We start from the raw sequence: 25,329 nt of genomic DNA, 5'->3' as shown, positions 1-25,329 counted from the left end.
GCTGCCTTTGGCTCCAGCTTCCACTCTGCAGGTTGTCACAGCTGACCCACCCCGTTGGGCCAGATAGGCAGGTATCTTCTAGAAACCTCAAAGTCCAGGCCACCCTGGGCTGCTCATAACCCTACAAGAAGGAGACACTAGGTTGTATGTGAGTAGGTGGTTGACCTTTGCCTGACCTCAGGCAGACTGGGTCCTAGGGAAAGCCCGGATGACTCTTTAGCTACCTTTCCCTCCTCACCTGTATGTCTCTGCTGAGGTAACTCTGGGCAGGCCTCTCTGCTAGAGTTCTGTGCAGTGTGGGGGAAGGGTAGGGAGGAAGTATTCCTGAGCCTTACTGGCTCCAGGGCTGTGGAAGCACCCAGCGTGGAACAGGGGAATCTTCTTGCCTCAGCCTTCCAGGACCTGTGATTGTAGGCATGTGCCACCACACCCAGCTGAAAGGCCCCTTGTTGAGATGGTAATTCTGAAACTGAAGTAATCTCAACCAACCTGACATCACCCAGACTTCTACCTCCTCCCTCTTCACTCATGGCCCAGACATGGGGGTCCACAGTAAAGGGACTGTATTCCTCCCCCAACTCCTTAGCCATGGCCTGAGGGCTCCAAGATAACAGCTGTCCCCCTGTGTCCACAGACCTTCATCGTGCTGAATAAGGGCAAAACCATCTTCCGGTTCAGTGCGACCAATGCCTTGTACATCCTCAGCCCCTTCCACCCCGTGCGCAGAGCGGCTGTGAAGATTCTGGTACATTCATATCCTTTGCTGTTAATCCCTGTTGTCAGCATCTGTCCCAGGTAATCCACAGGTGCTGTGCTCAGGGGAGGGTGGTGCTGCCCCCCCCCCCACTGCTCCTAGGACAAGCAGCATGGTCACCACCAGCAGCTGATTAGAAAAATAGAACCCTGACCACTACCCTAGACAGTCCCTGCTCTTTAGCAAGACCCTAGGGAGTCCCAGGGGTGTAGGGAAGTGTGAGAAACCTTACATCCCCTCTGCTTCAAGAGGAAAAGTAGCCTTGAGGCCAGCAGTGGAGGTCCAGAAAGATGATGTCCTCAGCATTCCCTGATGAGGCCGGCCCCTCTTGGAGCAGAACTGAACCTAACAGGGCCAGTTGGTTGGTTTTGTTTTGTTTTGTTTTGTTTTTCTCCAGGGGGCAGTTTGCTAAGACCTTTGCCCCATATTCCCCCACCATCCTATGTTGACTCATATTTGGCTTCTATCAGACCCTCGGGAAGTATGTCCAGTCTGACAGCCACAAGCAGGAACAGTTCTTGCTGTTTTCAGTCAGACAGACCCTGACACTGCAACCACAGTTGCTGACCAGATGTCCTGAGCCAATCATAAAAGGATTCCTATACCAGTAAGAGTCTGTACACAACCACTTCAAAGTACACTTGACCACAGCTGGAATCCCCTAATCCTGCTGAAAGGGAGCTTCTCTCCGGGTCTCTATCCTGCCACTTTGTCAGATGGTTTGACCCCAGGATGCTGGGATTTTTTTTATTAAACACTCTTGCTGGTTGCATACATGATTGGTGGTCTTTTATGGGACTTCTTACAGGCCCTAACATTACCCTGTCTCTAATGACTCCAAATGTCCCCACCCACCACCACCCCTGGGCACCCCCACCTCCTGCTGCCCCTTGCAGAGGCTCAGCAAAGGAAATGCCATCCCTTGGTTAAAGGGCCTCTAGTTTTTTGTTTGTTTGTTTGTTTTTTCTTCTCACGTGGGCATCTTTCGAAGGAGACACTGCTTGCTTCTGAACTAAGTGTTGACAAAATGTTTGCAGTTCGAGAGTTTCTCAAAGAACTCTGGTTAGCGTCCAATTACATAAACCTCAGCCTAAAAAAATGCTTCCTGCCTGCTGACAGGGCTATTGAAATGAAGCCAGGGACAAAGTGCCAAACCCGCTTCGGGGTCCTAGTCCAGGCAGCGTCTGGAGAGGGGCACCAGCCCTTCTCTGGACTTCATTGATGAGAATATTTATTTACTGATTGTGTTTTTATGTGTATGGGGAATGTGGAGGTCAGGGTTCCAGGGATTGAACATGGATGGTCAAGCTTGACAGCAGTACCTTTGCACTGGGCCAACTCACCGGCTCAGCCTTCACCGGATTTCAGAGGAAGGGATTTGAGGGGTCTCAGAGAGGGACGGAGCTGTCCACCAAGGCAGAGACATTCCCATTTTACTGTGAGGACCTGGGGAGCCCTTCCCATGGCCGCTGCTGACCCGGATGAGGGCGTGCGTGTAGGCAGCGCCATTGTTTGGTTGGTTGGTTTCGGCTGTCTGTTGCCACTGCTCATTTTATTATTATTCATTATACTTATGTATTTACTTGTGATGTTGGGGGAAGCATGCCCACATCACGGCGTGTGTGTCTGTGTCTGTGTCTGTGTCTGTGTGTGTGTGTGTGAGTGTGTGTGTGTGTGTGTGTGTGTGTCCCCGTGTGTCCAGGCAGAAGTCCGTCTCCTCTTTCCACCATGTGGATGTGGGAAATCTAACTCTGCTTGTCAGGCTTGGCATCCTTACCCACTGAGCCAACTCCAAGGCCTGGAAGTACCATTCTGAGTCTCAGTTGTGTTTCTGAGCTCCAAATGATGCTTGGGACCAGTTGTGGGGATAGTGAACTGGCTGGGCAGAGCTCCCCAAGCCCCCCCCGCCCAGCCACCTCTGCCCCCACTCTGAATGGGCATTTCCCCTTAAGAGAGCTCCCTAAGAGCTAAGTCAGCTACTGAGTTGCTTACTGCTTTGTTGGGAGAACAGAGCTGAAGGAAGAGGAAAAACCAGTTTCCTTAGTGCTCTGAGCTGGTCTCTAGCCCGCTGTAGGGGTGTGGCCACTCCAAAAGCATCCTCCGAGCTCACTGGGGGCTGCTTCTCCAGGTAGCTAACCAACCCAACAATGTTTGGCAGCCATGAAAATCTCCAGGGAGGCAGCTCGGGTCCCATGGCTCTCTCCAGGCACTGGGCTGGGACTTGCTAGGGCATATGAGAGATCGGAAAGCAGATGAAGAGTAAAGTGGGGGTGTTGGGGTGCTCAGCAAAGCCAGAGGGTGCGTTGAGTGGTGGCTCTGAGGCTGTGAGTTGCTGGTTCTGCCTGACAAGACCAGCTTTCCCCAAGGCAGCCACCCCAGGGAAGCGATCTGTGTGTGAGCAGCCCTACCCTAGGCTCTGGGGCTGCTGTAGTACTCCATTACCTGGGACTGAGACAATAATCCGTGACAGCACCACCTAGTGGAAGAAGCTGAGATCTGTGGAGATCTGTGGCGTTTGGAAGCCCACCTCCCAATCCCCTCAGTCCCCTGGGTCCCTTCAGAGTGATGGTGCACCCCCTAGGCCTTCCAGCATCACTAGGATTTTGCAGAACCCTAGGACCCACCTCAGAATCTGCCTTTAATTGTTCCATTTCATGTCACCCAGGAAGTTTGTTTAAACTTCTAGGCCATTCTAGATCAGAACCACCAGCTAAAGACCCAGGAATCCACACGCTCCCCACTGACTCCTTCTGAAAAGTTGAGATCTATTTCACATATCACAAAACATTTTAGATATATTTTTATTATTTTTTAATTCTCACTGTCCCTGGGTCTCTATCTGTTTCTGTCTCTGTCTCTCTGTCTCTGTCTCTCTGTCTCTCTCTGTCTCTCTGTCTGTCTCTCTCTCTCTCTGTCTCTCTCTCTCTCTCTCTCTCGTGTGTGTGTGTGTGTGTGTGTGTGTGTGTGTGTGTGTGTGTGCGCGTGCGTGTATGCGTGCATACAGATATCAGATCGCCCTGGACCTGGAGTTGCAGATGATTGTGAGCTGCCCAGTGTGAGTGCTCAGAGCTGACTCGGGTCCTCTGCAAGAACAGTGTGTACTTTTAACGATTGAGCCATCTCTCCAGCCCATAAAACCATATTTTAAGGTGTGTGATTCAGTGATTTTTTTTAGTATATTTGTAAGGCTAAACAATTACCATTACCTACTTCTAGAAGATTCCATCAACCTTGCCACCCCCCAAATTGGTCTGAACCTATGCCCATTAGCAACCACAGGGCAGTTCTTTTTGAGACAAGACTATGTAAACCAGACTGACCTAGAACTCATAGAGATCTGCCTGCCTCTGTCTCCCCAACGCTGGGATTAAACATGTGAGCCACCATGCCATGAAACACAAAGCAATACTGTTGGGGTTTTTAGCTTTTTGCAGAGGGTTTCACTGTAGCAGGAATCTTAACAAGTCTTATTAATAAAATCAAACCTGAGGCCAGTTATTGGGGTGAATGCTGGAAGATCAGAGAAGCAGAACAAGCCACAGCTTCCTCACCTTGCCAGTTCCTCAGCTGATCTGTTTCCTTAGACTGGGATGCTTCTGAGTCCTCATCCAAATGGATCTCAGCTGAACTGGGCTGCTCAAAGCCTAAAAGCTTAACCAGCCAAATGCTTCTAGTTCCTGGTTTTCATGCCTTATATACCTTTCTCCTTTCTGACATCACTTCCTGGGATTAAAGGCATGAGTCACCTTGCTTGGCTGTATCCTTGAACAGATGGATTTCTGCCTCTGGAATGCTAGGATTAAAGGCGTGTGCTACCACTGCCTATCCTCTATGTTTAATATTGTGGCTGTTCTGTCTCTGACCCCAGATGAGTTTATTAGGGTGCACAATATTTCAGGGAACACAATACCACCACATTTCACTATCTATCCCAGGTTAACCTAGAACTCAGAGTCCTCTGACCTCCACATCTGGAGAGCCAGGAGGTCATGGACCACCATGCCTGGCTCATGGTGAACAGTCTAAGCTTTCAGTTGTGAAATTGTACTGTGCTTAAATTTTCACATCCATTCAAATACCCACTACGTCTGTTCGTGTACAGAACTGTATGTGATGCTCTTTGGATGGGCTGGGCAAAGACAAACTTAAAGAATGCAGCCTGGTCTTCTGTGACAGTTGAGGCTCATGGTGTGACAGGCTGGTGCCATCTTTCTGTTGGGCTCTGAACTTTATTCTGAGCTTGTGGTGTATGTATCCTTAGGAAATGGCTGGGAAAGTAAATATGGGCATGTAGAATTGGTTTGTTCCTATGCCTTTTTGTTATAATCCTGCAGAATGTGTCCCTGCCATGATTAAATAAAAGAAACTAATAGAACTGTGAATTCCACTGCAGCCACATCCAGAGAGACCTCATGTTCATGCCAAGAAGCATTTTGTCTTCCTCGGTGCCCAGGGTCTGCTCACAAAACCCTCCCACGTTTCTCTACCAGATTCAAATGGGCAATCAAATTAAGAGAGAGAGAGACAGAGAGAGAGACAGAGACAGAGACAGAGAGAGAGAGAGAGAGAGAGAGAGAGAGAGAGAGAGAGAGAGAGAGAATGTGCATATGTACATGTGTGCATGTTCATTGAATAGCACAAACCCATGACAGTATCCACCCATGGTTAATTCCCTCCTCTTTGGGAGATTTGACTCCTAGAGCTGAAGACTTACGTGGCCCAAGTGTCAGGCATTCTCTGTTGTGGAGCAGGCAGCCTTTGCTGGCATTCTAATTGTGAGGCTAGGAGTGGGTGTTTGGGACAATGACACAACAGGGCTGAAGATGTTCTGCTGTTCACAGGCCTGTAGAGCTGGCCTTTGCCGCTGCCCACACAAAGGACCAGCTTGATGCTGGCCTGAAAGTAGCAAGCAGTACAAACAGATGTGTCCAGTCTGGAAATCTGGGTAACTCTGGCATTGGCCCATGCTGGGCTCCTTGGCGTCTTCAGTGTTTAGGGAAGAGGCCTGAAGACTAGGATCTTGGTCTAGGTAGGGAGAGATGGCTCTCGTCACCTGCAGAAAACCGATGAGAGTATCGTCAGAGCCATCCCCAAAGCCAAAGAAGCCAGGTGACAATTTTGAGGTGTAAATGGAAGGACAGGGGCCTGGTTCACCCCACCCCAGGTCATCACTGGATCTGGAAAACTTAGACAGTGTCCCCAAACTTCCCTCATCTTAATGTTCCAGTTTGTGCTCATCTGCCTAGCTACATCCTTAAGGGTGTCCACATCAGCTTAAGGCCGCTCTCTGTAGAGAGGCCTTTTTCCCACTCTGAGGACTTGTGAGTGGTCCACCCAAAGTAGAGAAATCCTGACTCTACAGAGAAGGGTCGACAATCTCCATCTATGCTGTCTCACCATGACTGTCTGGGCTGGAAGTTGCTGGAAGAGCCATGAGTAGCCTTACTTGCCTCCTCCAGGGAGCCCTCCTGCTCAGCTCCACTAGAGGCATAATGTCCAATTTTGTAGAGATTCAGGACATATCTCTGCTGTCACTTGTGACCAAGTAAAATTTGCTCTTTAAATGACACATAAAGGCTGCAGAGATGGCCCAGTTGGTAAAGTAGTTGCCTTTCAAGCTTGGGGACCTGAGCTTAATCTTCGGAATCTGTGTAAAAAGGCTTGTCATCCCAGCACTAAGGAGGCAGACAGGTGGATTGCTGGAGCAGTGGTCATCCAGCCTAGTCTACTTGGCAAGCTCCAGGCCAGTGGGAGATTCTTTCTCAAGAAGAAAAGGTGAATGATACCTGAGGAATGACACCCAAGATTGTCCCCTAGTTTACATGCATTATATGCACATGTACATGTACACTATCACACAGGTATGTGCGCATCATATGCATGTGTACATGTACACCACCACACAGATATGTGTGCATCATATGCACATGTACATGTATACCAGCACACAGATATGTGTGCATCATATGCACATGTACATGTACACCATCACACAGATATGTATACATCATATGCACGTGTACATGTACACCATCACACAAATATGCACACACAGAATAACAATCTCCTTGCCCCTCCTGTGAGGCACTCTCCTGCCACTTACAAGAGCCCATCCCCTGGTTTGATTTTTATACAGCAGGTGGCAGGTAAGGGATGGTATACTTGCTGTCGGGTGAGGGCCGAGGTGCTGTAACTAACATGAAACCCTCCATTCTGGAAGCATGAGAGTGGACCAGAGGACAGCTGAATTCCTCCTGCAGAAGTCTGTAACAGTTGGCTCCTGAACCCGGAATGTGGTGTGGATGGGACCACCTCCATCCTCCATCAGTGTTCCTGTGGCAACTCCTGGTGCCACTGAGATTCATGGTCACAGACAAGCTAGCATCACAGAGCACATGGCATTTTACAGCTCTGGAGGCTCTCACTGGGTGGAAATCAAAGTATAGCAGGACTTTGTTACTTTTTGGAGGCTCTAGGGGTGAGATAGTTTTCTAGGTTTTCCTTCTTTTTCCTGGGCTGTTTCGCATTCATGAGCTCATGATCTTCTGTCTGTAAGCAAGCATTGCCCAGTCAGGAGCCTCAGACTCACCTGCCCCTCTCTGTCATAGAGACCCTGTGATGGCATTGACCCTAACTGGATAATCCGGGAAAACATCGCTTCCCACCCTACGTTCTTAACAGAATCACATCTGCAATGCCTTATCACATCTAAATAAACAGTGATGGTTGCCAGGGGATCAGGAGTGGGCATCGCTGGGGCAGTAGCCTGCCTGCTACAGTGACCTTCAACTTGACCATTTTGTGCATCAGTTTTCTTATCTCTTTAGATGGAGGCAAAGTTCTCACCTCTTAGGGTTATTAGGAATCAGGTCGGTTCATGGACAGAACCTGGCTCCTAGGAGGGACTCAGTGGACATCTGCCATTGGCACCATCCCCATATGTACTTCAGAAATGTTCTGAGATTCCTGCAGTTCAGCAGTGAACCCTTGGAAATGGATGAAGCTGGAGATTGTAAATGGTTCACCCAGTGAGAGAAGTTTCATCACGGAGCCTGGGTGTGGAGATGCGTCAGAGATAGGGATGGGATGTTGATGAGTGTCTGAACTCTGAAAGACAGGAAGACAGGTCTGGCATGGCGACTGTTCTGGTTCGATTTCTGCTGCTGTGATGAAACACCAACCAAAAGCAGTGTGTGTGTGTGTGTGTGTGTGTGTGTGTGTGTGTGTGTGTGTGTGTATGTGTATGGGGGGGGGGTATTTCAGTCTATGCATTACAGTCCATCACTGAGGAAAGCCAGGGCAGGAACATAAGGTCGAAACCGTGGAGGATGCTGCCTGCTGGTTTGCAGACAGACTTTTGCTTAGCCAGACTCCTTATATAACCCAGGACCACCATCTTCCCCTGGGGTGCTATGCCCACAGTGAGCTGGGCCCTCCTGCATCACTGATCCACCAAGACAGTCCTCCACAGACATGCCCATAGGTCAGTCTGATCTTGGCAGTCCCTCAGTTGAGGCTTTCCTCTTGAGGCTTGGCTCTGTCAAGTTGGCAGTTAAAGTTAACCATGACAGTGGCCCTAACAACAGCTGCGTGCTACACTGAGGTAAGGACCCCAGGGCCTGGAGAGGTGCCCTCCCTGGATGATTAGTCTGGTAGGCTAGCCCTGAGTTGATAAAGGGGCCTGATCACTTCTCATTTTTTATGAGAGACTGGAGAATTGTAAACAGAAGGCTGTTTTTCTAATTAACTGGGTTTTCTGGAAACCTGGAGGTAGAAGGTAGAAGTACTCACCTGGCTGGATCCCCACACATACACACCCCATTCAGAGCAATACACGGCTAAGTGCCAGCCTGGGGTCAGGCTGGGGCTACCTTTGGGAGTCTCCATTTGGCAGCTGTGCTCAGGGCTGAGGCAGAGCTGTGGTGTCCCAAGCCTCGAGGCAACCATAGGACGTGGTCCGTGCAGCCTCTCTCTGGGGTAGGGAGGGGATCTGTGGGTGCAGCCAGGCTCCTGGGGTGCCCTCCCCTCTGAGGCTCAGGCTCTGATCCTTGTTCCTCCTCTAACTTGCAGAGGCAAGGGAAAAAGAGTGGAGTGCAGAGAGAGCTCTGTCCAGCCTGAAGCAACAGCTGGGACACACAGCTGGTGGGGGGGGGGAGTAGAAAATACCTGAGGCCCCACAAAGATAACCAGGACACAGTGCTAGTGTCTGCAGAGCCCCCTTTCTAGCAAAAGAACAGATAATTGTCACTCAGTGAGGAGCCACAGGCTAAAAAGGGTGTAAAGCAGCAACCGCCAAGGGGTTGGGGTGGTCTGAGAGGGCTGGGAGGTTCCTGCTGAGGGAGCTTTTGAAGAGCAAGCAGTGTGGGAATGTAGGACCAGAGTGAGAGGCAGGTGCAATGGCCAGATGCACACAGGAAATGCTGCCGCACACCTGGCAGGTCACCTCCAGGTGTGTGCTTTGAAGCTAAAGCCTGAGGAGGGGAACTTGGGACCCTGCCTACCCTCCTGGCCTTCCCTAAACTGAAGAGCAGTTTGAAAGCTTGTCTCCCTCCCATGTGACTTGGGGCAGGAGTCAACCCTAAGGTCTGGGGTGTCCCTTCACTCCATACGGGGTCCCACAGAGAGCCCTGTGGAGGATGTGCTCTCCAGTTTGTCTGGTGCCTGCTAAGAGCTATGGAAAAGGCAGGCTCTCACAGCAAATGCTGTGGAGGGGACAGAGACCAGACTGCTCTGTAGAGAGGGCTTGGTCCAGAAGAGCCACAGCACTGCCTGGCGGTGACATCAGGACAGCCTCAGTGGCCACCAAGGCCTGGCTGACCCCCTCCCATGGGTTTCTGATAGGCTCTTTCCGCAGCTTTTTTGGGGCTCCCTCTGTGGATTTGTGGATGGCATCTCTATGGCTTCCAACAGTCCCTCCCATGGCTTTCTGTGGGGGCCCCTTCTGTGGCTTTAGGGGTAGTTTTCCCATGGTTTCTTGTCCCCTTCCATGTCTGTTTGTGGGTGACACCCTCCCAGGGCTTGCTCTGTGGGTCCCTAATGTGCATTTGTCAGTAGGCCCTCCCATGGCTTCCTTAACTCTGGCGCCACGCTCTTCAGCATGCTCATCATGTGTACCATCCTGACCAACTGTGTGTTCATGGCCCAGCACGACCCTCCGCCTTGGACCAAATACGTTGAGTGAGTATCTTCAAGGGCCTTGCCTCACTCCTCCGTTTCTGTCCCAGGCCATGGGCCCTGGAGTTGTCTGAGACAGAGGCTGTGCATACCTGCAGCCCCAGCCCGTGGAGGGTGGCCTTTCCCAGCCTTTGCCTTCCTGCATTCAGCCCTGCCACATGCTTGTTCTAAGTTGTGGCCTTAGGAGTGGAAGCTCTGAAAACTGGCAACAACCCCCCCAAAGAGGGACATGCTGGGCTCTGTCACAAGATCAGTAAGCATCCTCTCCATTAACGCCCCCCCCACACAAGGGGTCAACACTGCCCTGTCCTGTTTGGAAGATGGGAACACCAAGAATTGGAGTCTGACTGACATGGCATTCGTGGGGGGGGGGGGGGACCTGCTGGCAGGAAGGCAGGGGCTGTCTGGGCTTCAGTGCTACACCATTGCCTTGACCCCCACCCAAGTCTTGTCTCCCATAACCCTTTGCGGCTTTAGACCACTGCTTCAGAGTCTTCCCTTCCTGAAGAAATGTCTAATTCCTCCGAACCAAGCGGACTTGGCAGGCCCTTACCACACTTAGCTCCTGGTTAATGGAAATCCCTGGAAGGTGCAGCAGCCTCTCTTACAAGAGTGGCTTGCACAGAGGACCACTCGGCTGGTGTTGCCATGGCTGTGTCTAGCTGCTCTGAAGCCTCTCCCAGCCCATGGGCCAGTCCCAGCACACAGGCATTTTGGATTCCTCAGGCTACTGACGGCAGGAAGCACACACCAGCATTATATGCTAGAAGGTCTGCATTCCCTCTAGCCTAGGGTAGGCAGCTAGAACCCTGGCCCTGTAGATACTTGAGGGTGTCCCTGATCCCCATCACCAATTGTGGAGAGCCCACAAACACGGGTAAGGGTCAGTGACTCTCCCTATCCATGGTGTCCCGTGATGTAGACTTGGTAGTCACCATATGCCTGTAACATGCCCCCACACAGTGGAGTGAGGAGTATATAGGATCTTCTAGTAAGGGAGAAAGCAGAGTTCCCTAGACACATGACAGTCTCTCTGTAAAGCAAACGGTCAGGTGGACTTGTTGGCTAGATGTTCACCACAGCCCTGCAGCCCTTACTAAAGCTTTATCACGGGGCACAGCCCACTGTGAGGGCTCTGGTGTGAGGAGCTGCCCCGGGGCTTACACTGTGCGGGGAAGCTTATGAACCCAGTCATGGGCTCCAGCCCCGCTGGCCTCTCTCTCCAGGTATACCTTCACTGCCATCTACACCTTTGAGTCTCTGGTCAAGATTCTAGCTCGAGGCTTCTGTCTGCATGCATTCACCTTCCTTCGGGACCCATGGAACTGGCTAGATTTCAGTGTGATAGTCATGGCGTAAGTATCCAGAGCATCGCATCAGGGTGCATCACATCAGCTATGTAGGGTGGGAGTGGGCTTTTGTGCCCCAGGTCCCAGGCTTTCTGGGCTTCCCTGCTGTGGGTCACATAAACTACATATGCCTTGCTCTGTGGCAAGTTGAAGACAGGATAGAGACTCACAGCTCACTCTAGTAAGGCGAGGCAGGTCGTCAGGGAGTCAAAGTACCTGAGCAACCTTGCTCATCTGGGGACCCCAACAGGCCTGTGTTAAAGGGGTATCATTAATATTAATATTCTATGTCTTGGTGTTTGGGCTAAGATCAAATGAAGGGTCTACTCTGGCCATTTAGACAAACTGAAAGATGGCCATGAGTTTGAGACCAATGTAGACTGCATAGTGAGTTTGAGGTGAGCCTCTTTTAACAAGACCTTACCTCAGAAGAGGGGGCGCGGGCGGGGGTGGTTCTGCTTTAGCATCCTCTGTGCTGTTCCACAAGTCCAGCCCCAGATCCTGCTGTGACCAGTGACCTGGCATCCAAGGTCATTAATAGTGAAATAGCCGTAGGGCAGCCTAGGGAGGCAGCCCGCTTCCCCTGGGACTTGGGCCAGGAGAACTCCTGTGTGGCATTCCTTAAAGCCACTGACCCAGCTTGAAGGATCCTCACACCAGCCAAGGGGTATGCCAGAGGCAGCCCGCCATGGTCAATCTTTTGACCTTGAAAATGATATAATCATCTATAAAGTACACACCCAAACCACACCATCTTAATATTTTAAGCAAGTTTATAATTTTCTGTTGGGCCCCATTCATCATTATCCTGGGCCATGTGCAGCAGCATGAAGCCTCTGGGCTGCAGGATTAGATGTCTCTCTTAGTCACATTTTACCAGCAAGAAAACTCGTGCCTGGGACAGGACACACAGGGAGCCCACCACAAGGTGGTCATGACCCCAGGAAGGTGATCGTGACCCCAGGCCTCCTGCAGCCCCAGCGACCGCCTCTTCCTTTCCTAGGGGAACGTGCATAGAGATCAGGTGCTTCCCCCTGAAGGATGTCGTAGACCAGGTACCTGGCTCTAGTGAGACAGCTGATCAGAGCAGATCTATCGTGTCAAAGTCCTGGTCAGGAACTGAGCTGGCAGACCCTTCCTTTTCAAGCTAAGGACCCGGTGTGTCCTGGACTGAGCTCTGCATCTCAGCAAAGAGCTGGGAGTTGTACTCCATGCCCATGCACCTGGCTTCCCCTGGCACAGAAGAGTTTGCTGGGATCAGAGCTGAATTCAGTTCCCATTGTCTTGGACTCTTAAATGTCCCTGAGCTATGATGTAGAGGGGAGTGAACTTAGAGGAGCTGGACTCTTGGAATGTTTTGGGGCACTTCCAGACTAGATGGAGAGCATGATGGGTAGAACATTTATTTGAGACTGTTTCTAGGTATTTATAAACTGACTCCAGGCCTCCCATTCTACAGATAGGGAGGCAATATACCACCTACCTGAAGTGTAGAGTCACGCCTGGGTGGGGCTGAATGAGCAAAGACTAGTAGGAGACGAAGCTGAAGAGTGGTGGGTTGGAGGTAGACCATACTGTCTGTCCTCAAAGGTCATGTAAGAGCCACAGGATGAGAATCACTAGGGGAAGAAAGCTGGCAGAGATGTGAGATCATTGAGCTGCTGTGTGGAGATAGACAGAAATGGGCAGAGACAGGCAGCAGCCTGTGGTCTACTTTCATAGCTAGGAGAGAGAGGAGTAGCTGAGACCAGTGTCTGAGCAGGGTAGAGGGGTTTTGAAGGTGTGACTGATGGGTTTTGCCTGTAACAGACGTGTGGATGGCAGCACCGTTTGTGGAAATGGAGACTCCAAAGGAAGAGTCAGATGAAGGAGGAAGGGAGTCAGAAGTATAGTTGGGGATATCTTAAGTGTGGAAGGGTGTGATACAACAGGATCTTCCAGTCTGGAGTTTGGGAATGTGATCCAAGGTGGATGAATCAATTAGAAGCCACTGGGGAATTAAAGACATTGAAAGCCAGACAAGATAACCTAGGCCCGAGCATGGCTGTAGACTGTGCTCTGGAACACACCAACATCTTCAGGTCAAGAAACAGAGATGAGGATTGCTGGAGAGTGTTCAGTCGTTAAAAAGACTCTCTGCTCTTCAGAAGGGGGAATGCGGTTCAGTTCACCCATTTTGAGTGTCTCATAAACACCTGCAGCTCCAGTTCCAAGGGACCAGATGCCCTCTCCTGGTGTCCACAGGCACTACACTGCACACACATGGTGCACATTCACACATCCACATACATAAGTAAATACTTTTTTAAAAAGGGGAGCAGAGGGTGAGATGGCTTAGTGATTAAGAACACTGGCTGGTCTTCCAGAAGACCTGGGTTCAATTCCCAGCACTCATAGTGGCTCACAGGTGTCTGTAACTCCAGTTCCAGGAGATCTGATGCCCTCTTCTGGCCTGTGTGGGCACATCAGGCACACATGTGGTACACATACATAGAAGCAAAACACCCACATACGTAAAGGAGGGAATTGCACAAAGACTGGAGGGAACTGGCCAGCTGTGGGGAGGAGAGTGGTACCTGAAAGCCTGCAAGGGAGAAAACCCATCGTAGGGCAGACCGGGAGGAGGCTGGCGATGGTTATGACAGATGGGCAGATGGACTGTGAGTGGCCATGGGTGCCCCTGAGGAGGGGTGGAGTGGGAGACTCTGCGTCTGGGTAGAGAGGGTCTGGGTGGGGAAGGACACGTGAAACACGGGTGTGTGGTTCATGGAGTGTCTGTGAAACACGACAGGAAATGGCGTGGCGGCCAGAGGGGAACGGCAAGGCAGGACTTTGAAAGAAGAGAGACTAATGGAAATGATCCTGAAGAGAGCCTCCAGTGAGGCTGGGAGGAGAGGGCCGGCTGAGGAATTTCAGGAACAAAGCCCTCGAGCAAGTGGGAGTCTAGGTGCTGAGGCAGGCATTGACCTTCAGCTCAGGGAGGCAGAGTTCTGGCCGGAGGTGGAGGTAGATTGATAGAGCTGATGAAGAGAGGAGAAGGACTTTCTCATCTGATTGCCTCTATTTTCTCCGTGAAATAAGCAGGATCATCAGTGAGAACATAGTGGGGAGGCGGGTCTGGGGTTTGAGAGAGAGAACTTGTCAGACTGGAGGCTTCACTGTCCTGCTGTTTGGAGTGTGGTGGCAGGTTGGGTTCTGGTTCTGGGGTCTCTGTAGGATGTGGGGTGACCAGCAATCCACAGAGCATAAAGAGCTTGAGACAAGAAAGTGGCCAACGTCTGCCCGGGCCTCCTATTTCCCCATCCTGGAGCCTTTGGAGTTACCTCGGAGATGCTGCTGTACTCCAGGGAAAGCCTTCACCCAGGACCAGCTCACCCTGATCTCAGCCCTGATGTCTAGAAGATGGTCTATGTGGCTTCATGTCCCTGGCAAGTCCTACAGGGTCCTGTCTTAGAGAATCCCTGTCTCCTTCCCCCATGGAATTCATGGCCAACCACTCCTACTAAGAGCCATGAAGAGAATGTGATGTGCTTCCTAATGAACCCAGCCACGCCTGTGCCAAAAACAGTCATGGCAGGGGAGCTGGATCCTCACCACAGCCACACCTGTGCCAAAACCAGGCGCAACAGGGAAACTGGACTTGATTCTTGGAAATCTGAGCATCTACAGAAGTAGCCAGTTGCTTCTGCCAGGATTGCATGGACTGCTGGAAGCTCTCTGTCACTAATCAAACCTGTCCCGCAGCTTTGATTGATGTCCACTCTGCCTCCTGAAAGCCAACTAGTTCCCACCTCTGAGATACAAACTGTATAAAATGAGCCCACAGGATGATCAAAGGAGTCTTGGGTGGTGCAAAAATTGAATGAAGTGAAATTCAACATCCAACCCTCCCTTTTACCTCTGGGGAAAGTGAGGCTCAGAGAGAACCTACCTACCCATAATGATAGAGTCAGCAGCTGTTCTGGAACTAAAGGTCAGTGTCCCAGCTCCTTGCCAGGGATGGATTGAAGAGGTCCCTCCCCAGCTCACTCTCCTTACCATGTTTCCCTCTGACACCCCATCCAATTTAGAAGCAGGTACAGGGGTGCTGGGAACCTCACCAAGCTCAGGTCACAGTCCAACATCCAGATATTTTCATGCCCACCCCCCAAGCTGGGCATTACCTGCCAGTTAACAGCCTCCCACCTTCTGGGGTTGTTATGGAAACCAAACCTGGAGGGAAGGAGGGAGGGCACAGAGGAGGGGGCCAGTCGCCACAGGAGCTAACAGCGTGGGCTCCACTGTCTTAGGATAGGGTGGGGCAGGAAGAAGGCCAGCATGTGCCGTTCCTTGGAGTTTCTCAGCCCCCCAGAAAGCCTCCTGTGTGCTGGGGCTGGTATGACAGCGCAGAATTCTCACCCACCACCCTCTGCTCTTCTGTGTCAGGTCTATCATCTTACCCAGTTGCCTACCGTTGGCCAGCCACTCAGCTAGCCAAGAGGTAGATTGGCCTAGGGGAGAGTTTTGCCCACCCCTTACCCATTCTCTCCACATCACTTAGGAGGTTGGCTGGCTGCTCTGAAAGGGCCTCCTTTGTTCTGCCACATTTGGGAGCTCCAAGAGATGTCTTAGTGGAAACTTGGTATTCCTTTGGTGGGAGGTGGCCAAGTTCTATCTAAGGAGAATGAAACCAGCCAGTAGCCACCTTGTCACCCTGTGATCCCCACACACCTGCCTCCACTCAGCTCAGACTCCTCCTTCAAGACTTCCTCTAACCTCAGGCTGTCTTCCAGCCAAATATCACCAGCATTTATGTCTCATTTCCAGCCATATGGTGGCAAACCTACCGGGGACATAGCTGTGCACCCCCCATGCTGTGCAGCCTGTCCTTGTCACCTAGGGGTCCTGGCTCCTTTGCACCCAGCACTCACTGCTCAACAGGCAGCCCTGTCTTCTTGGATCCTTGAAGGTGGGGTAGGCAGGGCCTTTCCTGAGACGTCAGCAGACAAACCAGGCCTTTCAGGGATAGGAGGGGAAAAGCAAGATGGTCGGCCCCTCTCTCTCTTATACACTAGCTCTGCTTACTCCCTGTAACCAGGAGACCAGCAATGGGGGTTGGTTTCTTGAACATCTGAGCCATGTCTTCCATGGAATGGCAACATTAGCAATGTTTCAGGCTCAACTTCACAGCCCTGTGGCAGTCTAGACAGAAACCAGGGAAAGGGGATTAGGGACAGAGGTCTGGGGGTCTGAGCCATCCAGGAGAAGGGAGGAACTCTAAAGATATAAAAGGGATAGCTTGTGTCAAATTCAACATCATATGGGCCAGAACAAGAGAGGTGATTTCTGCTTCCCAGTGGATGATGGAATGTTTGTGGCTGCTGCATTGGAATTTGTAAACTGAAACCAGTCTAGAGAACAGAATGGAAACCATGCCACAGAAGAGACCTTGGGTAGCCAGAAGAAGGAAGGCATTGAGAATAATATGTGTCTAAGAAGGGAGCAGACACATCCACAGGACCCTGTGAAGATGGATGGATCCCAAGAGTGAACAGAGCTGGACCAAACTGGAGTCTTACCTGTAGACACCAACAGCCCCAGGAGAGATTCAGAAGTGTGGATTCTGCAAGTCTGGACCCTCGCCAAGCACTGCAGGTGACCTGACCTGACACCACCCAGACTCCTGGGCTAGACACACTTGGTTAAACATCAGACACCCTGAGTTTGACATCCTTTGTTAAACATCAGACACTTTCAGTTAAATGTCAAATGCCCTGCATGTGAGGCCTTTGGGTAAATATCACAGGTCATTTGTCACTGTCCCTATGGCCTTGGTCACATACTGTACATTCACCTCTCCAGTATCTCTGTGGTCATGTGGCCTGCCCAGTCCATGCATGGCCTCATGTCCTGTCTTATGCAAATAGGCGCCTCCTGTGTCTCTGGAGGTCAGGGCTAGACCATGGTCAGGTTCAAGGTGGGACTCTCATAGCCACTCAGCCCTGCCGAGCATCCCTCAGACCCACGCAGGACAGAGCCTACAGAGACAACCTCCCTTCCCTCTTCTGAAACACCTCCATCTCAGGAATGGTCCTCAGGAATCCTCAAGCCGTTCCTTGTAACATCACAATCCCTGATCGTTCCCTGCATGGAGAGATCTGTCCAGAGGCCTCAACCAGGCCTTCAGAGTTAGCCACGTACTCGATGATGACAGATGCTGGAAGGTGCCAGGAAGCACTAGGAAGACCAGCAGCCCACACACGCCCAGCATTGCCTCTGGGACCATTTCCCTCTGCATACTGATGTGTCCCCAGCCTCAGACCTAGTCGTGGGCTTTTATGTGGATCCCCAGAGTAGCTGCCTTCTAGTACCAGTTGATCTTGGGACCGTCATGGAGAAAGCCATCTGGGAGCTTGCTGTGCACATTGTTAAGACTCCTAGGCTGAAGGAGGAAAGACCAGGGGAGGACCCAAATCTGCCACCTCGCCCCACAGTGGGACCAGGAGAGAGGGGGGTGGGCACACTGCAGAGGGAGGGGGGGAAGGGGGAGGGGGGCACATTGCTCTCCGCTTCGTAACTCGCCGTAACTGTGGTTTGGTCCCACAGGTATGTATCAGAAAATATAAAGCTAGGCAATTTGTCGGCTCTTCGAACTTTCAGAGTCCTGAGAGCTCTGAAAACTATTTCGGTCATTCCAGGTAAGAGCAGGGTTGCCTACCAACCTCAGCCACAAGTGACTCTCTCTTTGTTTCCCGCCCCTCTTCCTGTGACTGTGTCTCCTCTTGTGTGCTGTCACTTTGTCCTGTGTGAACCTCCCTTGTTACAGATACACAACTGAATTTGTGGACCTGGGCAATGTCTCTGCCTTACGCACCTTCCGAGTCCTCCGGGCCCTGAAAACTATATCAGTCATTTCAGGTGAAAAAATCAGGTTAAACGCCAAGGCTAGAGGGACGTGCCTGGACCCTTCCAGCTACCTGGGAGCTGTGGCTGCCCCCTGGAAGGCCCTTCAGATGTGCCTGTCGCCAGAATACCTTTCCTAGAGGTCGGGGCAGTGGAAGAGTTACCTGGAACCTCAGAATGGGCTCTGGGCTGTCCACCCCAGCCAAGCCCACTCTCAGACACCAGGAGCCCAGAACAAGACATGACTGATCCCCAGTTCTTCCCAAAATACTAATTGTTTCTCCAAACTGAACCCAGCTGCTTTCCTAGTGAAAAGCCTGGACAGACATTATAAGAAGCCAAAAAAGATCGTGTCTGAGGGACTCGGCATACCTGAGCAGTCTTTTGTGACTGAGTGCCAGATCCCAGCCTAATGTGACACATGGAAGCCTCGGCCCCCATCTTGTGACATGAAGTGTACTCTGTGGACAGGCATCATCAGGCCTTGGCGTCTACCAGCCCTCGCTGCATGGCGCAGTAGAGGTTTAGCAAACAGTGCATGGTAGCCTCGGGAAGAAATCCTCCTTGACAGATGTTGGCAACTATCCCCAGGATATCTAAGCCTAGACAGCAGTCACTGCTCCACTTGCCCACACAAAAAGTATGCAGAAGCCTGTTCGTGTGCAGAGTGGGTGCCCACTCACTGTGATCCCTGGAGCCTCTTACTCCCTCCCCCCATTTACTTCACTCTCCCCAGGTTAGCATGAGCTCAAACTATTTTTATGGACTTGTTCTGGAGGAGCAGTGACCAGAGCCTAGGAGTTCCTGTGAACACTCTGTCCTCAGAACTAGACGGAGACTTTTCAAGAAGGTAGTTGAGGAGATGGCTCAGTGGGTAAAGTTCTTATTGCACAACCTTGAGAACCTGAGCTTAGACCCACAGAAGCCACATTTAAAAAGCTGATCATGGCGGCATGTGCCTGTGATCTCAGGCTGGGGGCGAGGTCAGTGGATCCTGGGGACTCACTAGCCAGCCAGTCTAGCAGAAATGGTGAGCCTCAGGTTCCATAAGAGACTGTCACAAAAATAAGGCACCAGATGGAGGAGGGCACCAGACTGCCCCTACATCTGTGGGTGCCTCAGAATAGAGCCCCTTGGACCAGTGATTGCCTCTACTAGAGGACAGTGTTGGTGACTTCAGTGCCTACTGCTACCCATGAGGCATGAGACGCCCAGCTCTGAATTCACATCAGAAAACCAGAGACGCCTGGTCATGGCAATTTTATGAGCATAACTCCTGACCATCTTGTATTTAGACTATGTCTCCAAATGTGTCTCCTGGGCTCTGAACCCACTTAGTATGTGAACAGGAAGGATCACATCTTCCCAATGTTTGCACTAGTGTCCCAAACCCCTGCCATGACTGGGAAACCCCTCAGGCACTCCCATGAAAGCAGATGTCACTAGCTGAGTGTAGGTCTGCAGTTTCAGCTATGTGGGAGCCTGAGACAGGAGACAAGGCCTGCCTTAGCTATGGAATGAGTTCAAGGCCAGACCAGGACCTTGTCTCAGAACTTTAAAATGAAAGAACTAAGGACACATGCGGCTGAAGAGATGGCTCAACAGTTAAGAGCACTGGCTGCTTTTCCAGAGGTCCTGAGTTCAATTCACAGCAACCACATGGTGGCTCACAACCATCTATAATTTGAAAAAGAAGAAAGAAGAAAGAAGAAGAAGGAGGAGGAGGAGGAAGAGGAGGAGGAGGAGGAGGAGGAGGAGGAGGAGGAGGAGGAGGAGGAGGAGGAGGAGAATTGGGGATACAGATGGGTATAGAAGGTTTGCTTAGGGCATTCAAGACCCTGGAGTTCAATGCCCTAGTACTACAGAAAGACACAAGGTAAAGAAAAATTTTAACAAGCCTTTTGAAGCCTCTCCAGCAGCTAAGTGAGGCAGTGTAAAGCAGTCCCCAACATGTCCGTAGAAAGGGTCCCCAGGGCTGCATCCTAAAGAGCCTCAGCGTTCTCTGTCACCTCTTGAAACCCAGGAATGAAGTCAAAACATCCCGACTCCAAACTCCTGCAGTGTTTGAAACCATTCTTGACCTAAGTGAGCTGTGTCTTCGTTAGGAGGGAAGGTTTTAAGGGGTGGATGGCCTTTCCTGCTGTCTCCACAGGCCAAAGTAGGATTGCTTTGCCAGCCTTGAATAGATTATTTGGGGCCCAAGATCCTTTAGCCTGACTGTTGAGGTGCAGTCCAAGGTGGGCATCTAAGCTACAACCACATCCCTGCCGTGTACCCCTGAAATGAAGCCATCTCCAAGCTAGAGGACCAGACCCAAACATGTGGATCCCTGCCCCTCCCCCACCCACTGGGCAGTTGCCAGCATGTGCCAGGATGATTTCGATAGAGTGCCGAGCGCCAGAGCCCTGGGCAGGCAGCAGTGATGGTGTCATGGTGGTGAGGCTGTCCCCTTTCCTCTCTCGTCTGCCCATCACTGCTTCTCTGTCTCTGGGTCGTGGACACAAGAGTCACAGGTGCTCCTAACACTTTAACAGGCTGGACCATGGATGGATGGAGCTTAACCTGAGATCTGGCCGCTTTGGGGGTGGGGCTGGGGCCCTGCTGCTGGCAGGGGAGCCCCTTGCTCCTGACGCTCTGCTCGCACTTGCCCTAGGACAGAAGCTGAGGGTCAGATGGGATATGTGTACACACGCTTTTTGTCATCTGCTGTATGGCGTTGCACTGTGCAGCTAACAGATCACAGCCACTCCACTTTGGGAAAATGGGAGCGATGGAGAGGACCCCAAGAGTCAGGGCAGATGAGGAAGAGAGGCGTACCTCAAACCTAGCCCCTGCCCATAACCTTCCCAAAGGTGGTTCCAAACCCAGAGCATCTCCACCACCACCCCCACTTAGGACATCACCTCACCTTGCCAAACCTTCCTCCAGAGCCCTGTATCCATCCTGAACACTAACCACTCAGCCCAAGCCAGACCCTGGTTTCCCTTCGAATCACTAAAATTCCCTGTGTCTCCAAGACAGCTGGCCCAACAGTAGAGCAGGAAGACCCCTACCAGGAGCAGCTGTGCCTATCATTTCCACATCAAACTGAGGTCCCTGCATTGGCTCAAAATGGGTCTTCAGCCTCCTTTGCTGTGAGCTATGTTAAAAGGGCCAGACCTGGTATACCTTGGAACCAGCCAGAGTGGGACCTTAAGACACTCTCCACACTATTTCATATGTTGAGCTGGTGGAGACTAAAGAGTTTCAAACCCTTCTGAAAAGGGCCCAGAAAGCCTCCTTCACCACATCCCTGGCTGTGGTTGCCATCTCTGTCCCCAGGCCTGTTCAGCGCAGGACTCAGGATACTCAGTGTCCTACAGGCCCAGCCTCCATCCAGAGGATCATAGAGCAGAGTGTCTGTGGGTGACAGTCTCACTTTCTCAGGCCTGAAGACAATTGTGGGAGCCCTGATCCAGTCTGTGAAGAAACTGGCTGATGTGATGGTCCTCACCGTCTTCTGCCTCAGTGTCTTTGCCCTCATTGGCCTGCAGCTTTTCATGGGCAACCTGAGGCACAAGTGTGTGCGCAACTTTACTGAGCTCAATGGCACCAATGGTTCTGTGGAGTTTGACGGCCAGGTCTGGGCCTCTCTGGACCTCTACCTCAATGACCCAGGTATGCACTCAACTATGCCTTAGGAGAGGGTGCTGGGAGACCATTGAAGCTGGGCATCTTCCACCCAGGCTTCACCAGTGGGCGGGCAGGCCTTTGGGACCACCCAACCAGTGCTGGGCCTCAAGAGCCAGCTGGAGGCCAGAAGCTGGAGCAGGCCCTCAGGCTAGCTGGAGGGGTGGTATTTGAAGGATACTTGTGGGAGTAGGGGGATAGTTCAGGCAGTGACGTGCTTGCCACAAGCATGAAGACCTGAGTTCAACTCCCAACACCTGAATTTAAAAGCCACATGTGATAACTTGAACCTGTAATCCCTGCACTGAGCAGGTGGAAACAGGAGAGTCATTGAGGCTTGTTGGCCAGCCAGACTATCCAAATCAGCAAGCTCCAGGTTCAGGGAAAAGCCATGTCTCAAAAAAAAAAAAAAAAAGACAAAATGAAAAACAATTAAGGAAGACACCTGACACTCAAGAGTGTATGTACACGCACGCACGCGCACACACTCACGCTCCTATATAGTGTGGGGACAGGCTGAGTCCAGAGTGCAGGCAATGGTGAGGAGACAAGCCTCCCTGAACTCTTGAGAAGCTTGAGTAGCACCATGCTTGGTTAAGAGCTTTCAACTCAGTGCCCTTGCCGAGTATCCAGGCTGCCACTCCAGTGTGCACACCCGAAGACCCTTTAAGAAGGTTGTGACAAACTGACTTGTGTGGTTGTGCACATCCTTCATTTCAGCATCTCTCCAGGCTGCTGGGCACCGCCTCTTTTAATAAGCACCATCTAGATCAAAGGTAGATGCTGAGGCCAGGCCAGATGCCAGGCCACAAGGACGCAGAGGGCTCTCCTGAAGTTAGGGCCTCTTACATACAAGCGCTAGCACCCCACTGGAAAACAAGAAGACAGAAGATTCAGTGAGTGGATGCGGGTATGGTTCTGTTGTGGCCTCGCAGACATGAATGGCACCAAACTTCAGCATACACCAGAGTCACCTAGAAGTTCCAGAAGGCACAGACTACAGGCCCTGGCCTGCTCCTGAGTCAAGTGTAGCTGGCATTGAAGAAGCTAAAGCCCAACCTATTCCCAGACAGTTACTGGTCAGGCCCACACTTAGAGAAATGTTTCCCAAGACAAAGGTGGGTCATGGTGACTGATGGGAGATGACAGGGCAGGTGGCCTGTGTCTCACCTGGTATGGACCCAGCCCCATCTGAACATAGTGTTGCCATGGTGACGGGCAGGCATCTCTTCTACCAGTTTCTGTTGTGTCAGTGGGCCACACAATGACCCAGCAGCCAGGTTGGAGCTCTGCCCAGACCCTTGCCTCTTGGCTCAGGGCCTCTCTTGGCCCTGGCTATCCCCTGAGTGGTCTGGAGCAGGGTACGGAAGCTGCCTCTGGAGACAGCTGAGCCTGCCCAGGGCTTCCTGTGTTTTCAGGAGTGGCAGTGAGTGAGCAGGTTGAGAGGGAAGCAGGGTCACTGAGTCCTGGCCAGGCATAGGGGCGAGGACCAGGACAGTGGCAAACGAGGGTCAGAAAGTGACTGGCAATGTCTTTCCCAAAACCCAGTGTAAGGCGGGCACCCAGAGTCGGGGTTACCCGTGCCGCTCACATCCAGGTTTCTCCTTGCAGACAATTACCTGCTCAAGAATGGCACCACTGATGTGTTACTGTGTGGGAACAGCTCTGACGCCGGGTAGGTGGGACTTTCCTCCAGGCTGCTTTTGGCACCTTCCCGGCTGCTTCATCTGCTGACACCCCAGCCCTAAGGCAGTGACACCCTCCATAGTCTTCTTTCCTGGAGCTTCCATACCCTCCCTTGCCACAGGAGATAACTGGTAAAGAGAGCAGATCTGAAGGGCCCTAAAGAGGGGCTGGGAGAAGGAGGCCACCCAGGGTACCTTGCAGTATCCGAACTAGATTTTGACTCCATCTCCGCTGTTCCGCCCTTCAGGGGTGAGTGTGGCCTCAGTCCAGCAGCCTGGCTACAGTGCCTTGACATTTCCTGTCTCCAGGGCTCTGTGTACATTGTAGTCTGGGACAGGGTAAGGGTTTAGAGGCTCACCATGTGAGGGGTTGATTCTGCTGAGAGACTCTGGGGCTCATGTTTGCTGTCTCCTTCCATCATGGGAGAGATGTCTGGGTGTCCTGGTGTAAGGCACAGCTGCCCTTAGGAATATCCTGGCACTTGCCAAATTTCTCCCACCATAGTTCTGTGTGTGTGTGTGTGTGTGTGTGTGTGTGTGTGTGTGTGTGTGTGTGTGTATCAGGCACTTTTCCAGATGCAACCCAGTCCATCCCTTCACCTGGTGACCCTGCCTCTACCTACAGTTAGCCAAACCTTATTGCTCCTCCTCTCCCTCTGGGGCTCCCACTGTGTGCAGCTCCCCACGGACTGGACAGGCCAAGGAAGGGGGAGGCAACAGTGGTAACAACAGCAGCCACCGGGAAGGGTGTGTCATGTGGGCAGAAGGAACCAGATATGGGCCTTAGAGATTCCAAGTAGGTCTAGGAGGGAGGAAGGTGGCAGCCTGGCTCACCGTGAACATGGCAAGAACAAGATCATGGGGACAGGACCCAGAAGCCTGGCACTGTGTTGGTGACAGCCTCAGAGCAGTTGGGCACAGGCTGGGCTGCCCAGGGAAATGAGCCAGGGCCCCTCGCAGCATGGGACAAGAGTGTGTATGTCTGGCTACAGGACATGTCCTGAGGGCTACCGGTGCCTGAAGGCAGGTGAGAACCCAGACCATGGCTACACCAGCTTCGACTCCTTCGCCTGGGCCTTCCTTGCGCTCTTCCGCTTGATGACACAGGATTGTTGGGAACGCCTATACCAGCAGGTGTGCGGGTGGCTGGACCAGCAGTGGGATGCTGGGCATGGGCTCCAGGTCAGGCCGCACAAATGGCTAGCCAGAAATGTCCCCTGTGGCTTTTCATTGCTGAGAGTTACAGAGGAGGCAGGGGGGAGGGCTAAATTGCAGTCCCTTTATAGAGGATGCTCTGCTCTGGCTGAAATTTTCCTCCACCCTGTATGGTGGAACATTCTCTTTAGGTATAACATTCTCCCCATTAAGTGGGGGATACCCGCCTACTTGTAAGTGGGGCACTCTCCTTTGGGTTAGCATGTGGGGGGGGGGGGAGACATGCTCTTCTCCACCATGCAGGCTTTAGGACACAGCAAGATGGGTGACTTAGAAAATGCCATGATTCAGAAGGAGCCCCAGTGAGGGTGACTTCTGGCCCTTGCTCTTCCAGACCCTGAGGTCTGCGGGGAAGATCTACATGATTTTCTTCATGCTTGTCATATTTCTGGGCTCCTTTTACCTGGTGAACTTGATCCTGGCCGTGGTGGCCATGGCCTATGAGGAGCAAAACCAAGCCACTATTGCTGAGACGGAGGAGAAGGAGAAACGCTTCCAAGAGGCCATGGAAATGCTCAAGAAAGAACATGAGGTGAGTGACCAGTGACTGGAGGTGCAGTGTATGCTGGGTAAGGCCGGTAGGTGGTACATAATGAGTGGA

At 51.8% G+C, this 25,329-nt stretch overlaps 1 protein-coding gene across 1 annotated transcript in view; it reads left to right on the top strand.

The window, feature by feature from the left end:
• Scn5a (sodium voltage-gated channel alpha subunit 5) overlaps positions 1-25,329 on the top strand; it is a 98,441-nt gene that overhangs the window by 18,230 nt on the left and 54,882 nt on the right. Inside the window, exons 3-10 of the mRNA XM_036193999.1 lie at positions 635-753; positions 9,842-9,931; positions 11,155-11,283; positions 17,863-17,954; positions 21,586-21,816; positions 23,440-23,503; positions 24,506-24,647; positions 25,063-25,260. Coding sequence (XP_036049892.1) covers positions 635-753; positions 9,842-9,931; positions 11,155-11,283; positions 17,863-17,954; positions 21,586-21,816; positions 23,440-23,503; positions 24,506-24,647; positions 25,063-25,260 — 1,065 coding nt within the window. The remainder of the gene's footprint in view (positions 1-634; positions 754-9,841; positions 9,932-11,154; positions 11,284-17,862; positions 17,955-21,585; positions 21,817-23,439; positions 23,504-24,505; positions 24,648-25,062; positions 25,261-25,329) is intronic.

Source organism: Onychomys torridus, chromosome 7 (genome assembly GCF_903995425.1).
Source record: "Onychomys torridus chromosome 7, mOncTor1.1, whole genome shotgun sequence".
Taxonomy (NCBI): domain Eukaryota; kingdom Metazoa; phylum Chordata; class Mammalia; order Rodentia; family Cricetidae; genus Onychomys; species Onychomys torridus.
This window is presented reverse-complemented; position numbering and strand designations above follow the sequence as displayed.